General features: G+C 40.7%; 2 protein-coding genes across 3 annotated transcripts in view; one reads left to right on the top strand and one right to left on the bottom strand.

Moving 5' to 3' along the window:
• dip2ba (disco-interacting protein 2 homolog Ba) overlaps positions 1-11181 on the top strand; it is a gene marked incomplete at its 5' end in the record, with an annotated part of 37216 nt that extends 26035 nt beyond the window's left edge. For both annotated transcript variants that reach the window (XM_079226669.1, XM_079226668.1), the window contains 18 exons: positions 40-167; positions 462-576; positions 1033-1234; positions 1345-1457; positions 3769-3849; positions 3993-4116; positions 4226-4347; positions 5574-5685; positions 5905-6014; positions 6163-6293; positions 6405-6573; positions 6790-6960; positions 7141-7202; positions 7318-7375; positions 7504-7578; positions 7763-7937; positions 8161-8284; positions 8415-11181. In XM_079226669.1, the coding sequence (XP_079082795.1) occupies positions 40-167; positions 462-576; positions 1033-1234; positions 1345-1457; positions 3769-3849; positions 3993-4116; positions 4226-4347; positions 5574-5685; positions 5905-6014; positions 6163-6293; positions 6405-6573; positions 6790-6960; positions 7141-7202; positions 7318-7375; positions 7504-7578; positions 7763-7937; positions 8161-8284; positions 8415-8667 (2325 nt within the window). In that variant the 3' untranslated portion in view covers positions 8668-11181. The remainder of the gene's footprint in view (positions 1-39; positions 168-461; positions 577-1032; positions 1235-1344; positions 1458-3768; positions 3850-3992; positions 4117-4225; positions 4348-5573; positions 5686-5904; positions 6015-6162; positions 6294-6404; positions 6574-6789; positions 6961-7140; positions 7203-7317; positions 7376-7503; positions 7579-7762; positions 7938-8160; positions 8285-8414) is intronic.
• Positions 11182-12106: 925 nt separating this feature from the next.
• LOC306743306 (transmembrane protease serine 11D) lies at positions 12107-16766 on the bottom strand (the record flags this gene model as incomplete). The annotated part of the gene is made up of 6 exons (XM_079225810.1): positions 12107-12144; positions 13231-13366; positions 13449-13591; positions 14439-14713; positions 15758-15941; positions 16694-16766. The coding sequence occupies 6 exons, from the start codon at positions 16764-16766 to the stop codon at positions 12107-12109; spliced, it is 849 nt and encodes a 282-aa protein (XP_079081936.1).
• Between the last annotated feature and the right edge of the window lie 218 nt (positions 16767-16984).

The raw sequence follows: 16984 nt of genomic DNA, 5'->3' as shown, positions 1-16984 counted from the left end.
TTTGGTTTTCCTTACTGAGTTAAACTGTTTGCTTCACAGGGCAGTCTGGTGTTTGTTGTGGGAAAGATCGAGGGGCTGCTGATGGTGAGCGGACGACGCCACAATGCAGACGACCTGGTGGCCACTGCGCTGGCAGTGGAGCCTGTCAAAACAGTTTACAGGGGAAGGTGAGTCACTGACTGCTCCTTGTGAGCCAGTGTGCTTTGTGTTTGTGTACAAGTTCATCACATAACGGTCCATGGATGCACATCAATAATCATTTTGTGATATTTTATTGGTAAATAACAGAAATAGCCCCTGTGTTGTATATCCCTCCAAACGGAACAATCCCATGAACACCCTGCAGCCTCTCTCTGTGTGTGTGTGTGTGTGTGTGTGTGTGTGTGTGTGTGTGTGTGTGTGTGTGTGTGTGTGTGTGTGTGTGTGTCAGAGTGCTCATTTCTCTTTTGTCATTCATGCAGGATCGCTGTGTTCTCAGTGACGGTGTTTTATGATGAGAGGATAGTGATAGTAGCAGAGCAGAGGCCTGATGCCAGTGAGGAAGACAGCTTCCAGTGGATGAGTCGAGTACTGCAGGTAAAATCACATACATGATAAACTTCCTACTTACTTGAGTCAGAAGTTTTTTTATTTTTGCAAAGCAACATTTTCTTTTTTCTTTTTGCAAAGCAAAGTTTTAGATTAAAGTGCCTCTTATCAGTACAGAGGCTGGCAAAACAAGCTTGTTCCAATCCGGTCTTTGGTCCTAGAACAATCTGCAGGCCAAGCTTAAACTTGAGACCTTCATCTCTTTAAATTATTTTAAACTAAGAATAAAGGAAGTGGTCACTGCGAGCTGCAGTTGCTACAACAAATGCATGACCACAATGCTGTCTTTGTTAATGCACTGGATGATGTAATATATTGTGTTGTATCAATTGTTGCTGCTGTGATCTGATGTGCTTTTTAAAGTCGCAATGGATAAAATAATAATAAGTTTGTCATAACGGTGTTAACTTTGCAATCATTAAATAATAACTATTTCCTTCACAGGCCATCGACAGTATCCACCAGGTCGGCCTGTACTGCCTCGCACTCGTCCCGGCCAACACCCTCCCAAAGACGCCCCTTGGAGGTATCCACATCTGTGAAACCAAGCAGAACTTCCTTGAGGGAAACCTGCACCCCTGTAATATCCTCTTGTGCCCGCATACCTGTGTTACCAACATGCCTAAGCCACGGCAGAAACAGCCAGGTACTCGACCTTAAACCATATCTACTGATGTTTACAATATAACATCACGGCAAAGACTAATTCAATGTTGAACCTATGTCAATGAATAAACTTGTCTTTGATCTGTTCAGTGGATGTCGGTCCTGCTTCTATGTTGGTCGGTAACTTGGTAGCAGGGAAGCGGATCGCCCAGGCTACAGGCAGAGAGCTGGGTGTGGTGGAGGACCAGGATCTGATCCGAAAGGTACTGTTTGCAACGCAAAACTGAACCACACTTTGACCTCACTGACCCTAGAATAATATCCAGAAGTTTAATAATGGAATCATGAAAATGGACCATTATTTTTCCACAGTTTAAAACCTGGACTTTAAGACACAATGTTCTACTTGTATGAACTTTATACTGTTGCTATTATTAGTCACTGTATATTACAGACAATATTAGAGCATCAATTATTAGTTGATTAATAACGTGCAACATGTTTTATAATCGATTAATTGTACAGTGGTTTGTCAAGCAAAAAGGCCAAATATGTGAGGTTGTTTTAACATTATTGTAAACTGAATATCTCCATGTTTTAGACTGTTATTCAGACAAATCAAAACATTTGTAATCTCTGGCTCTATGAAATTGCTTGAAATTGGAAATTTGTTGGTGTTATTTCCTGATGTTTAATATGAATCATTCAAGAATTACAAGGTTACACTACAGGTCAAACTTATATATATCAAGTTACTTTGTATAAAACACAAATGTATTTAAAATAAACTGTAAATGCTCTGAATGTGTTTACCAAGTTAAAGATGACACTAACAGTCGGAGAAAAATGGATGCTGATGTCTGATCCTAAATCTCTGTTGTTGTTCTACCTTTAACTTTGCTTGGGTTGGGCTTTAGCTCTGTATGTGGCCCACCATGATGGTAAGGCCCTAGCCTGGCCCTCACCCGTCTTTGCTTCTCCTGCTTCTGTCAGTCAGATGTGCTTTTGCAGCCGCAACAGCCGGATGGCCTCCAGCAACAGCTTTGGCCCGACACACAGAGATGACTGTACAGGCTGGTTCCCTGGCCAGCAGGGGTCCACACACTTAAACTAATATTCAGAAATACACTAAGAATCAAGTTAAATGCCACTTTACGTTCATCAGTGTCCCATAACAGACTCTCTGCTTTCACCTTTTGAAGATGGTAGTTTGCCTGCAGCCTATTAGCTTTACCAAACCGAAAGCTCAGCAGTAAACTAAGTGACGTTTATCTAAGTGAATGAAAGTAATGGAGACTTTAAGCAAGTGGTTGTAAACAGTCCGCTACCATATGTGACCTTTTGAAGACCATCTTATTATGCACAGCTACACATTATGCTAATAAAACCCCATGAAAGTATTAATTAGGAACATTGTCGTGTGCACCTCTGCTTGCTGTGTTCACTGTGATGCTCCCATGTGTAGCATGGCTTGATGAGTGCTCAGGGCAGACAGTCTGCACGATGTGACCCCTGATTTCATTGTTGACCTGAGCACGCGACCCGTTATCAGAGAGAGAGAGAATCGCTGTAAATCATGTTTGTTTGTTCAGAGAACGTCATAGTGTGAACTATGATTTTTTTGTTACTTTACGTGTTCGCTTTACTTGGCATCAGATTTTCTTTACACGTCTTGTCTTTTTCAATCCTGTGCACTGGCCAGTTCCTCAGCTTATTGAGACTATTTATTTAGAAGCTAATATTCAATTCAATCTTATTTCTCCCAATATCACAAATTTGCCAGATAAGGAAAATCTCCCCCCAAAAAACTTTAACAGGAAAAAGAAACTCCAGGTAGTGCAACTGAAGAGGGATCCCTCTCCCAGGGTCATGCGGTCAGAATGAAATGCATATGCAGATTACATTTTAGTAAATCCATATGACAGAAATTATACATCTAATTAGAGCAGTAGTAGCAGATTAATACTATACAAATTATAACTACCAATAATACCAGCAGCAGTGAATTTCGTAGAATGATATGGATAATTAAAGCTTTAATAGTAAAATAAATATGTACAATATGCATTTAGTATTTCCTTTGTGTTTAATTCTACAAATAGCTATTGGATTGTTCCCCTGAAGCATTTGTTGTCAAAGGAATAGTACACTGAGGCACTAAAAAGCTTGTCCAAGTTGTCATTAGACTTTGTTTTAAAGGCCCGAAGCTCGTTAGTGGCTTGAGTTGCAGATGGTTGCAGATGACCCTGCACTAAAATATTCTGCAGACACAGTCCTGTTGTTTGCCTCTGTGTGAGAGGTCACAGAATATGTTTTCTTTTCTCTATTCCACACAAAATCTGTTTGAGTTGAATAAATATATCTGAGATCTGTTTATTTTTGGCTGTTGGTTGGATCGTATATGAATTGCCACTATATTGACTAGCTTTTATGTGTTCATGTGTCCATTTTTAAATGGATTATTATTTGCCACAGATATAGCTTTGTTTTTTGTGTGTGTTTTTGTATGCAAAACATGTTTTGAGTCAGTCCACCATTATTAATGTTTATGTGGTGACACACTCTCTTTACCAGCACCAGTTTTTGTCTGAAGCGTTGCAATGGAGAGCTCAAACTGACCCGGACCATGTCCTATACGTGCTGCTCAATGCCAAGGTAACACACATACAAACACACTATCATAATATTTGTTAATAATAACACACAAATAATGCTTTCCTTTTATTTCTTTAACTTTTGCTAATGGTGATCTATTTTGTTTGGTGACTTCAGCTGTACTTCCTCTCTTTTCGCTTTAGGGGGTGGCAGTGTGCACCGCTACTTGTGCTCAGCTGCACAAGAGAGCAGAGAAAATCACAGCTACCCTAATGGAGAGAGGAGGCCTCAACACAGGAGACAATGTGGTGCTGCTTTATCCCCCAGGTACACACACACACACACACACACACACACACAAAGGGCATCCCACCCTTTTTTATCCATTTGATATACAGTGAACAAGTAGCTGTTTAATTTGCCGTTATCTCTGCAGGTATTGACCTGATCGCTGCCTTCTATGGCTGTCTCTATGCGGGGGTCATCCCTGTGACGGTGAGGCCGCCCCACCCACAGAACCTGGCTGCGACTCTCCCCACTGTCCGTATGATCATCGATGTGAGTGCACACCTCTGGTTTTCTAATTATTAGTGCTTCTGTTCTACAGATTATCCAAGTACAACGGAATACAAATACGTTTTAATTTTTTTTCATTTTATACAGCTCTTTAAGGGGAGACTCTCCAGGCAAAAATATGTTTTCATGCACAGTGCTCTAACCAAATTAAAGGTTTTGGGCTATTTTGTCTTTTTTTCAGTCTATTGGAAAAGAAAACATTCAAAATACACATTTAGGTGTTTATTTTACTACTTTGTTCTGTAGATTTCTCTTAAATTCACCAAAGCTTTAAGCATTCAATAATGCTACATTTGCATATTAGATATAACATTTCTGAAATCTTGTAATACAACAAAATATTGTCTTAATGTAAGTTATTAACTGGAAGTTGATGATATATATTAGTTTAAGCTTTTAAACTTATCTTACAAAATGTATGATATTTTATCTTATAAAGGCCGTTTTCTCAAAATTTGTTTTTTTGGTCATAATCTGAGCCAGAAAACTCTACTTTATTTGCAGTTACATTCATCAACTTTCCAGTTTCATTCCTATCTATATTCGGATGGTTTTTACTGAGGGGTTTGTTCATATGTCATTCACAGCCGGATTTATTGTATCACCAAAAACATGTCGATTTTTTTTTTTTTTAAATGGTTGTTGACAGTATTTTCTGATTTATAGAGTGATACAAAGGGTTTTTCAAAAGTCCTTCTGTAAAAACCTTTAACTCTAATATGTCAACAAAATAAAACAATATTTTTGGACCAGGCTTTATCCAATGTTCAGTATTTTAAGATAATGCCTTATTTGCACATTTAAAGATTTTCAGAAAACTTTTAATATAAAATATAAAACAATTGTCTTCATGTAGTAATCAACTGTAGAAGATTCATGGCGATATCTATTAGTTACATGTTTCACCCTATTCACCACTTTTTTTTTGTCAATATTATATCGCTCTAAAGAACCACGAGCGACCTGTTATAATTGGCAAAGTGCCACGAGGTAAGTAACTGAGACCAGATTCAGTGTAGTAGCTCTGTTGTGATTTCCCTGGAGGGAAGCAAATCATATGGAATTTCACCTCAGGGATCAATAAAGTATAACAATGATTAAATGCCTTTTATTTGAGTGATTCCTCGAAAGTAGGATTTGTACACTGTTAAAGCGTTGCATTTGATATCCTTGAATGAACTCCTTTATATGTTTGTTTGGTGTTACAGGTGAGCAAAGCAGCCTGCATCCTCACCACTCAGCCTCTTATGAGGATCCTCAGGTCCAGAGAGGCTGCTGCCAGCGTCAACATCAAGACGTGGCCCACGATCATCGATACAGGTGCTGACCTTTGTCTAACTATTTTGTGGAAACCTAACGTTGACTAAAAGCTACTCCCTGTAGTCAACAGAGTGATGCTGCATACGACAAATACAAAAATACGGAACCATTACCAGGTTGCAATGTATTCTCTGTCCTTAAGAGCAAGACAGTGCAAGTGTGTGATTTTATTTTGTCCAGTAAGAAAATAACACAAAATCCACTTCCCTCTTCTCACAGATGATCTCCCCAGAAAGCGACCTCCACAAATTTACAAACCGCCTACAGCTGAGATGCTGGCCTACCTGGACTTCAGTGTGTCCACCACCGGCATGTTGACTGGAGTCAAGGTAAATTACTCTCACTCATCATGCATATTGTATGGAACCTGAAGCCACTATCTTTATCCAGAGGGACTTTGATAAAGCCGATTTGCTTTTATTGTGTAGTTTGATGACAGCCTAAAGTGTTTTCAAGAGTTTATTTATTTCTCGGTAGATGTCTCATGCTGCAATCAGCACTCTGTGCCGCTCCATTAAGCTGCAGTGTGAGCTCTACTCCTCACGTCAAATAGCCATCTGCCTGGACCCATACTGTGGCCTGGGTTTTGTCCTGTGGTGCCTCTCCAGGTAACTCTCTCTCTCTCTCTCTCTCTCTCTCTCACACTCACACTCACACTCACATGATGCTGTTCCTGTAAGTGTGGTATTGTTTCTGTAGCAAGTGTGTTTTTGGCCCAGTGTTTACTCAGGTCACCAGTCCATCCTTATCCCTCCTCTGGAGCTGGAGAGCTCGCTGCCACTGTGGCTGAGCACGCTCAGTCAGTACAAGATCAGAGACACATTCTGCTCCTATTCTGTCATGGAGCTCTGCACCAAAGGCTTGGGAACACAGACAGAGATGCTGAAGGTCAGAATCACACTCATACCCCTTTAAAATGTCATGTCTGTAACTACTCTAATCACAATACAGTGGAATTGGTTGTACTTGTGGTTCAGCATAGCATAATCGCTCAAATCACTTTGGCTAAAAATATCCACTGATGCTGAATTCATGTTTGTTTCAGGCTCAGTCTGCACTTAACTGTTAAAACTGTGAATAACCTTTAGCCGTGCGTGTCTCCAGGCTCGGGGTCTGAATCTGTCGTGTGTGCGGAGCTGTGTGGTGATAGCAGAGGAGCGTCCTCGCCTCGTTCTCACGCAGTCCTTCTCCAAGCTCTTTAAAGATCTCGGCCTATCGGCGCGTGCCGTCAGCACCGCCTTTGGCTCTAGGGTCAACCTGGCCATCTGTCTGCAGGTTGGTTTCATACGGATACACACTGAGTTATCTTCACACTTACTCCCTAATTCAACTAATCCTTGAAGGGTGTCATATACATATTTCATTCTATGTTTAATCTTGAAAATGTACCCTCCAGTTAGTTTAGTTGCTTACTTTATTCTACGCGAGTATTCATTTTACTCTCTGCATCCTCAGGGCACTGCTGGACCAGACCCCTCCACCGTCTATGTTGACATGAAGTCGCTGCGCCACGACAGGTAAGACGGGAAACAACTGCTATTGTCACATGATCCGACTGGTGAAAACAAACATGGCGTGTCGGTCAGGTCGAACAGAGTGATTGACGGGCTGTCTTTTGGCTGTGTCCTTTAGGGTGAGGCTGGTGGAACGAGGAGCGCCACAGAGTCTTCCACTCATGGAGTCTGGCACTGTAAGTATTGATTATTGGCTAAAAAGACTCATGTGTGTGATGCTCTCACTGGCCACAGACCCAGAGAGGTACTGGAAGGGGTTGCATTATCTCTAAAGCTAAACTCTCATTTGATGTTTTCCTCTCAGATCTTACCAGGAGTGAGGGTCATCATAATCAACCCAGAGACCAGAGGCCCACTGGGTGATTCACATCTTGGGGAGGTGAGTGGAGAGAGGCACAGAGGATCATCAGATGCTGACGTTTCACATTTTCACATCGTCCTCTTATAATTGCAAATGGAGCAAAGTGAATGCAGCTATTCGACACAAAAAGCGATGCATTTGAATGTGTGACATCTTGGATTTACTGTGAAACCTACAAACTTTTTTTTTGGTTCCGGTTCAGATCTGGGTGAACAGCCCTCACAGTGCCAGTGGCTACTACACCATCTATGGGGAGGAGAGCCTGCAGGCAGATCACTTCAACACCAAACTCAGCTTTGGGGAGCCCCACACTCTGTGGGCCAGGACGGGCTACCTGGGCTTCATCAAGAGGACTGAGCTGCTGGATGCAAGCGGCGGTGAGAGGACATTTGAAAAGTTGACCTCATTCACTTCAATTTAGCCTTTTTTTTGGCCAGTCTTGAAGGGGGCGATATCGATGACATACGCTATCATAAATGTATATTTATATAATACTAGTCCCTTATACATAGGGATTTCAGTATAGATTTTCATATCATCTAAACCTAGTTAAGTCCGTAGCTATTAATAGTCAAATACCTTTGTTCTTCTACGCCACAGATCGTCATGATGCCTTGTTTGTGGTGGGCTCTCTTGATGAAACGTTGGAGTTAAGGGGGCTACGCTACCACCCCATCGACATCGAGACCTCTGTGTCCCGAGCACACCGCTGCATCGCAGAAAGGTGAGAGTCTTCAATTGGTCATTTTTAATGATTTATGTTTTTCTTCTTCAACACTCAATGAGAAACGCCATAGGCTTTAGTTCACACAGTGACACAGAAAACACATGACTGAACACCTCTTGCTCCTCAGTGCTGTGTTTACATGGACCAACCTGCTGGTGGTGGTGGCGGAGCTGAGCGGCTCGGAGCAGGAGGCCTTGGACCTGGTGCCCCTCGTCACCAACGTGGTCCTGGAGGAGCACCACCTCATCGTCGGGGTAGTGGTCATCGTGGACCCCGGGGTGATCCCCATCAACTCCAGAGGAGAGAAGCAGAGGATGCACCTGCGAGACTCATTCCTGGCAGACCAACTAGACCCCATCTACGTGGCCTACAACATGTGATTCACCAAATGACGGAAATGCAGAAAACTGAGCCAGGCTCCGAGAACAGACGTGAGGGAGAAGGACTTTGGGGTGCATTCAGTAGAAACCCTGATGTTCAAGCTCAGATACACATTCAAAACACCAAACAATGTGGGAATGCAAGTACAGTTTGAGTACTGTAATGAGAACACTCTTCCCTTTCAGAAACTATTTCTTCTTTGCTTCCACCTGCTCACTGAAATCTACTGAGGGGGGGCGGATATTTTCTGTCCTCTTGATAGTAAATCCACTTGTCAAATGGAGGAAATGGAATCTTCATTCTCTCTGTGCATCCCACTTCTCCCTCATGGCTCCAGTTCGTGTTTTTAAAGACATTTTTAGTTACATACTTTCACCCTCCTTCCATTCCTTGGTTTTTATCCTGAACCCTTCATCCTCGTGTGCTTCTTTTTTTTTAACCCCATTGATTCTTGAGGGCAGGATGGCGCACTCAAACTGTTGAGAGGAGCTGGAACTTTCATCCTCTTGCACTTTAAGTCCTTGCACCTCTGAGTCTGCTTCCTGTCTCACCTGCCTCAAAGAGACACCCCCCATGTTTGCTGCTTTCGTGAGAGCAAATCCACATCAGTATTAAACAGTGCCACCAGTGAGGTGCAGTCCTACGGGGGTGGTCCTGACAGATTGCCTTCCTCCACCAGGTGCACCGTGGCTATCAGCTCCCATCACATACTGGAGACGTGCTGTTGGCATTCACGCGTTCCAAAATGTCCGGAAAAAAATACACTTGAATCATTTGTTGGTGTGGGAAAAGAAAGACTTGCTTCATAAACATACAAACCTGGATATTATCTTTGATGGGCAGAAACATTTCGGTGTGAGTCAGTCTGTTAGATAGTTCTTATGATTGTGAAATACTAATACAATTTTTTTAAATGCACAGATTTTCAGACGAAGAATCTATACCTGGTGTTTAGGTGCGCATGCTAATTTTGAATGCAGTCAATGACAATATGCAGGCCAAAAAATAAAAAAAACCTGTAACAAGCCATGGCGTCACACAGCAGTGGATTGGTTAGAAGTCTTAACTAAAAGGTGGACAGAGAGACTCTGCGATTGAGGACTGAGTAATACGAGTGAAAGCTCCGTAACAGGTGAGTTGAGATTTGACAGGATCATGGACCAGTTTCCTGGCTTGAACTGAAGTGAGCCGCTAGCTTTCAGTCTGTGTAGTTTCCCGCGTTAAAGCAAAGAGCATCTTTCACTTAATGTTAGCGTTACAGTTGATTTAGATAAATGTAGATCATCAGAAGGCAAGTCAGTGCCTTTTTATCACGGTGACATGAATGATTACGGACTGTCGACATTTGGATAAATACGATATCAAAAATGAGGACAGGACTTTGCCTTACTAAACTTATGGAATTCTGTACTTTTTATGTTTTAATCCCTCATTTCTAGCTGTACTGTTCGTGTATTTAAAGGACTATTCCACCATTTTTCACTCGTGGAATCTGACTCCAGTTTATAACTCATAATACACTCGTATCTCATGTTTGAGAGAAAAGGGGGGGTGTCGAATTATTTTTGCAAAAACCTTTGCGATCCGGACTTTCTCATTTCATCACCATTTAAACCAATTTTTCTGAATGTCTGTAACACTGAAATAAAAATAAATTAGGAATTAACAATCAGTAAGGAACCCGTGATTAAAAAATGGCAGAATCCTCCTTTATATATACAATATGGAGGTAATAACTGAGGGTGATGATGTTGTCTGTATACTGTATTTTAGAGGTCAAATATTACTGGTGTTAATGTGTACATGGATATGAACTTTGTCGATAAAAACTTGACTGATCTTTCATACTTGACAGCATTTTTCTGCATTGTTAATTTAATAGTATCACATTGCAAAAGAGAAAAAAAGGTTTCAGATTATTTTGGCAGGAACAATGTGCACTTTTCCAATATCATTTTATGTGTGTGAGTGTGTGTTTGTGTGTGTGTGTGTGTGTGTGTGTGTGTGTGTGTGTGTGTGTGTGTGTGTGTGTGTGTGTGTGTGTGTGTGTGTGTGTGTGCGCTTGAGGGAGTGTGTGAGTGTGTGTGTGTGTGTGTGTGAGTCCAGTTCAACAATGATACTTGGCTTTACTGGTGCAACAAGGTTTGTCTTTTGTAAGAAAATTATCCCAAAATATTGAACCTTTTTTTTCTTCTTCTTTTATGTCGCCACCACTGTATTTTAATTATTTCGATCCGAGTTTGGAATCAGATATGTTTTATAGGGGTTTCATCAATATTTTCTTGATATAATCTTTCTTTAAAACGGCACAACTTCTGCAAACAGATGGTTTGATTTGAAAGCAGCTTGACATAAAGCACAACACGTCAGTAAACCACTTTTCATCAGTGATCACTGATGACATGTCGGCGAGCCAGTATTTGGGCGCATTAGAGCTTCTGAGCTGCTGTGTTATAATTGCTTTGTTGCTACTGTTTCACTTCGACAAGTTTTAATAAAGTTTTATAATGTTATGTTGGCCTTCAAGCATTTAATAGACGTTGGTGCTATTAAATAAGGGAAAATTGACAGACTTTTCTTCCTCCAATGTTGCAACGAAGACGTTTTCTTCCTGGATGCCCTTTTTGTGTGAAACTCAGTCATTTTTTTTTCATGCCAACATTTCACTCACTGCTCGGTTCTAAAAATTGTTCGTCATCACCAGTTTTCATCGGCTTTGCGATCTGATGAAAACCCTCTGAACAGGCAACTCAACATGGACAAAGCAACTTGACATATCCGGCATTTACATTTTAATATTTATTTCAGTTGTCCAGTTGTGAGGAATGGTGTGCATTTCAAACCTCCAAAGTTATTCTAAGCACAAAATGTAAATGTACATGTGAGGTAATGAAATTAGGATCTTTCACACAAAAAAAAATCTCAAGGGCCCACAATGTATACCTCAACAACTGTCTGTTCACTATGCATCGTCGAGCTGCAGCAAAGACATTCTAAACTAGTCAATGGTGCGATAACTTCTAACAACATGTCTTACTTGACAAAAAACACTGTCACACTGTCATTGGATGTGTTTCATGTCAAATAAAAAAAATCCTTTGTCAGAATTTCTAGCAATTTGTTCTTATTTTCCCTCCGAACGCTCCGGAAACTTCAGGAAGCGGCTGTTGCATTAAAAGAAAATGTCCTCTTCCTTCCACCAGGCGGCAGTCTTACTAGTTCATCCGATGAAAATGGGCTTACTCCCTCTGTAATGTCTTCACGGCACAGTTTATTAACATATTAAACATAATTTGAACTTGAACGGCTCATTTTACATTTTAATAAACAATGCAACTTGTCATTTAATAATACTAAAAGGTATCTTTAATCATTGGCTGACAGGTTCTTCACAACATTAGTGGTTTTGCATGTTTTATTGATCCTATTTACTACCAATCAGTTACATTTAACGTCACTCTTCTCGGGGGTGCTGTCTGAGGAGGAGCAGGAAGTAAGCCTACATGGGACTGATGTCAGGTGTGAGAACACTGAATGCTCTACTAGCAACAACGGTTTGTCTGAAAATGGGAATTTCTTTGCTCTCAGTACATACAGTATGTTTGCAGTACTTAGATGCATGAGTTGTTTTTGTTTCATTAAAATGGTTGTACATTGTGTTAATTCTGGTCAGTTAGGGTAGCCAGATATTTGCGCGCTATGTATTACATTCATTGTACGGTGCCAGCCTCCTATGCCCGACCACCTGTCCATGTCTACAATACGTCTCATCTGAAGTGGACTGATGTGTGTTATTATGCCTGAATGCACATCCATGGTGTTCATGACAGCACCTTGTAGCAGCATACAACCTCACACAGTCCTGACTGGAGAATACTCAACAACTACAGTTAACGTTTGTGCTGTGTTTGAGATGTTTGACGTATATTTTTCAGGAATTCCTCGTATGGGATGGAGTTGCAAGAAGCTTCCGTTTTATTTTCATGCCATTAATATATAACAAATCTTGAGTTGCCAGGTTGTGAAAAATACATTTGTCTGGTATAGTTTCTATTTGGTAATAAAGCAGTTACAATAGTTAGTAATAAATATTCACGCATTATGCCATGCAGTCTGCTGTTCAGACACTCTGAGAACTCTGTCTAAAAGCCCATTGAAGGGGTATTTAATTAATTTAAAGCTCAAAAAGACAAAGAAAGTTTCCAGCTTGAGGAGAATAAACACCAACCAGAAGATTTAACGTCACAACGTTGCAATCTAAAGGCTTAAAGGCTCAAACCCTCTATTAAGAAGGCCTTAATAGAAAGTAATCAATAATACTACGCATAAATAAATGTCGAACATTAATTTTCAATGTGAAATAACAATTCTATTTGTTCAGATTTGAGTTATGCATGGCTAAAAACATCCAAAGCGATTGATGTATATGTATATTTATTGCTGACGGATTGTGTGGATGTTTAAGAGCCACTTCAGAGCAGCACAGAGCAGAGCCCAGATCAGTCTTGTGTGCAGTCTGTGTTCAGCAGACGCTGATGCTGTCTGACTCTGGTTCAGCCAACCTGCAAACCTGCTGGTCCTGGCGTACACCCCCGGCTTGCGAGGAAGTCCGCACCTCATCCCGAAGCTCGTCACTCCGACCACGTAAAACCTGTCCTCGTCCTCGCTGTAACATTGCAGGGGGCCGCCGCTGTCGCCCTAAGGCACGCACACAAACAGCACTCATGTCTTGTTGAAATGAAACCTGCAGCGAGTTTAACAACATTTAAAGTATCATCACCTGACAGGTATCTGATGCTCCGCTCTCCAGCCCAGCACAGATCATGTTTTCAGTGATGAGGCCAGCATACCAGGGGATCAGGTTACAAGTTCTCCGGTCAATAAGCGTCACCTCAGCTTCCTGCAATCTGTTTGTCAGCTTACCTGCAGATTACCAAGATGGTACTGCATTTCAAAGAATATTTGTTGATGTATAAAACTCCTGTGAACTATTTTTCCGGGTCAGACCTCCGAACCATTTATGGGGAAGAGCTCTGCCCATTCAGCTTAATTATTTCCAAGTTTCTGTTTAATAAATACTTAACGACATTTAAGTGTTTCACATCGCATTTATTTTCCACCGAAGGAGATTGACAAGTTAAATTTCCATTACAGTTGGTACATCATTAATGAAGAGTTCTTCATTCTAAAATAAAATGTCGATCCATCATTTTCCAATTGACATTAATTTATCAATAAGTTATTTTTGGGCCGCATATTCTGCAGCTTTCTTATAGAAGAAGGATCCATTTTAATTGAAATGTATTACGGATCTGCAAAACATTAATACATGTTTAAATCATCTGTAATAAAGCCTTGATAAAAGGCATTTGTCTAAATATTGAAATTGCTTTTCTCAAGATTTCTTTTTTAACATGTCTGCTATCCTCACCGACTACTTTAATTTGATTTTATGATTTACATGATAGTGACTTTCAAACCTTTTTAATTGTGCTAATCTTGGCCGGCTCAACTTTAAATGGGAACTGTTGAAATCTGGTTACAAGTTTTGGGGAGAAAATAGTTGTATTAAGCTTTCTGTGGCTCCAAAGGTGGGGCTGCACAAACGCTAAATCTCTTTTTTTAAATAGATTTAGATCTCAAAGGACGTCTCGGTTCAGGAAAAGTTCATGTGTCTTGTTGTAAAGTGGTACCGTTCTCCTTCCCAGCGAATCTGTGTTCCGTCACAGAAGCCGGCAAGGATGCAGAATCAGTGAGTTTTCAAACCAACCTCTGAAATGGCTGCTCCCCCATCCAGTGATGAAACAGTGGCTGAAGTTGAGGATGAACTCATGAGTCACATTATGAGGAGTGCACACAGGCTGGATGTGGTCAGTGAAGTGGAAGGAAGAGCCGAGGAGCAGGAGTGTCACATCGTTGTCAGACGTGACGATATTGTAGTCCTTGTGCATTTGGACTTCACGGATGGAGCGGATCTGGGTTTGATTTCCTGGAGCGGATAACGCATGAAGTCCTGCCACCACGCGGAAATGTCTTCTGCTGAATCTACCGGACACAGAACAGAATACACTTGACTGTTTATGACTGATGGATTTTTCCTTTACAAACTAAGCGAGCTGTTTATTTTACATATTTAATCTCAAATAAAGGTTGGTTTCATTAGTTACTGTTTAATTAGGCACCTGGCATCATTAAAATGTACAAGTAAACTGTATGTACTGTACCTCTGTTCTTGTTCATGTGTGGTGTGAAAGGAGATGAAAAACAACTGGTATTAGAAAATATATGTTTAACATCTTGATAAACATACACAAACACATGCACCCACACTTTCTAACACACACATTGTGAGAAGGAGAACATGTCAAACATGAACACTTTTGTAAAAAGAAAAAGTGGAAATAAATGGAAATCACACTGCTACAACATTAGATTAAACTAGGCCGAATCCCAGCAGCATTTCTTTGTCTGAATTCAGAGTTGAATTCATAAGCCACTGGGTGTTTCATCTCCAAGGGCCCCAAAACTCTAACTGTGCAGTTTGTTACAGGGAGAGCATCTCTCTGTCCATCATTACATTTAAAACGTGTGTTGTTGCATCTTTACAACATGCACAACCTTCACTGTTAAAACTACTGAGCTTGAATCTGTTTAAAATAACACAATCACACAGCTGGTGCTCATTTGGACCTCTGGTTACATCCAGGACTCCCTGATGGTAAATCCAGATGAACCTTTACATGTGTGACATCCGTGTTACCTTGTAGGTATGTCTGTGTTTAATATTCGTTATCATCACCTTCAAGCCTACTTTCTTTTCACATATTAAATAGATAGTTTTCTTAAAACCAGGCACATGCACATTGGTCACAGATGATTTGGCCTCATTGGAGTTTATCGGTTGTTTCATGTTAAGTCACAAATCCAAGTGTTGGGTGCCAGACATCTTGAACAGCTGAAAAATGCTGTCAAATTAACCAAAATGTCTCACAAGTTTTTACACGTCATTAATTATTAGACCCTTAGAAGCGAAGCTTTCTTTATCAAATACAGAACGAGTGCAGGTCAGTCAGCGTAGGTTGTACTCACAGGTGTTTGTGGAAGCAGTGTGTTGCAGTGAGCACCCTGAGGCTGCTGACAATCGTCCCGCCGCAGTGGTGCCTTGACTGAATCTGGATGCTGACCTGCCAAGGCCAAGCCCCCTCAGGAGCCTCCCGGCCCCCCACTATACGAGACATACCAGGGGGGCCGACCAGGAGCCGCCGCCCACAGCCTTACAAACACAATCAAAAGAAATGTCCATGTAATATTTGAAATGACATCCTGGTTTTTACTTTGTTGGGTGCAGTTGGTGTGACGGTAGCTGCATTCTAGGTGTGTGACCTTTCTGACATAAAACTACTCTAAATTAGATCTGAAACAATTAGCCAATTAATACATTTGTTAATTAACAGAAAATAAGTCCACTACAAGAAAAAAATGCCCCAAATTCTCCAGTTTCACTTGTGATGAGTTTCTGCTTTTCTCTGTTTATATCATTATAAATAATATATCTTTGGTTTGTAGACTGTCACAAGGAATTTGAATCCGTAAATTTAAGTAGTGGAAACTTGTGATGATGTGATAAACACCATTGATTAATGGTGTTTAGCTTCACCTCGTTTTACAATCAGCTAACTGAGTCACGTGCTCATGTAACCAAGGTTACACCAGGCCAAGTTAGGCCAGCAAGCAAAACTGAAGAACAAGGCTGTTTTATTGCTAATTAATTACATTGTTCCTTTGGATGTTATATTACTATTCATTTTAAAGTCACACAGTGTCAATTTAAATGTTGTTCGGGTTAGAATAAAGGGTCAATGGCTCCTTACTTGTGACAACCGCCACAGTGGCCATAATGTTGCATGGCCACTTATACGCTAGATAACGGTAGGCTCCTCTGTAACCGTGACACAGAACATGCCACTTCAATTAATTTAAAGTAACATTACATTTATTTGTAAAGCTCCTTGATGCTGTACTCACTCTCCTGTGGTGAAGTCAGAGCGCTCAAACACATGAACACATGAGCAATCAGCACAAGCGCCGTCAAGTCCATTTAGTCTCACGATGTTTTCACCGCGAAACAAAAACAACGTCTGTTCTTTCCGGCCAATGACGTCATAGGTCAAATGTGAAATAAACGATGGCGGTCGTGACAAAATACAACATGTCAAATAAATAGTGTTATAACTATTTTGTTGTATCTCAGATAATATACCAACAGAAAAATAAAAATAAATGTTTTTTCAATTATTAAAAAAAATGATTTTCAGT

The sequence above is a fragment of the Taurulus bubalis genome (genome assembly GCF_910589615.1).
Source record: "Taurulus bubalis genome assembly, chromosome: 11".
NCBI lineage: Eukaryota > Metazoa > Chordata > Actinopteri > Perciformes > Cottidae > Taurulus > Taurulus bubalis.
Note: the sequence above shows the minus strand (reverse complement) of the source record. Positions and strands in the feature narration are given on the sequence as shown.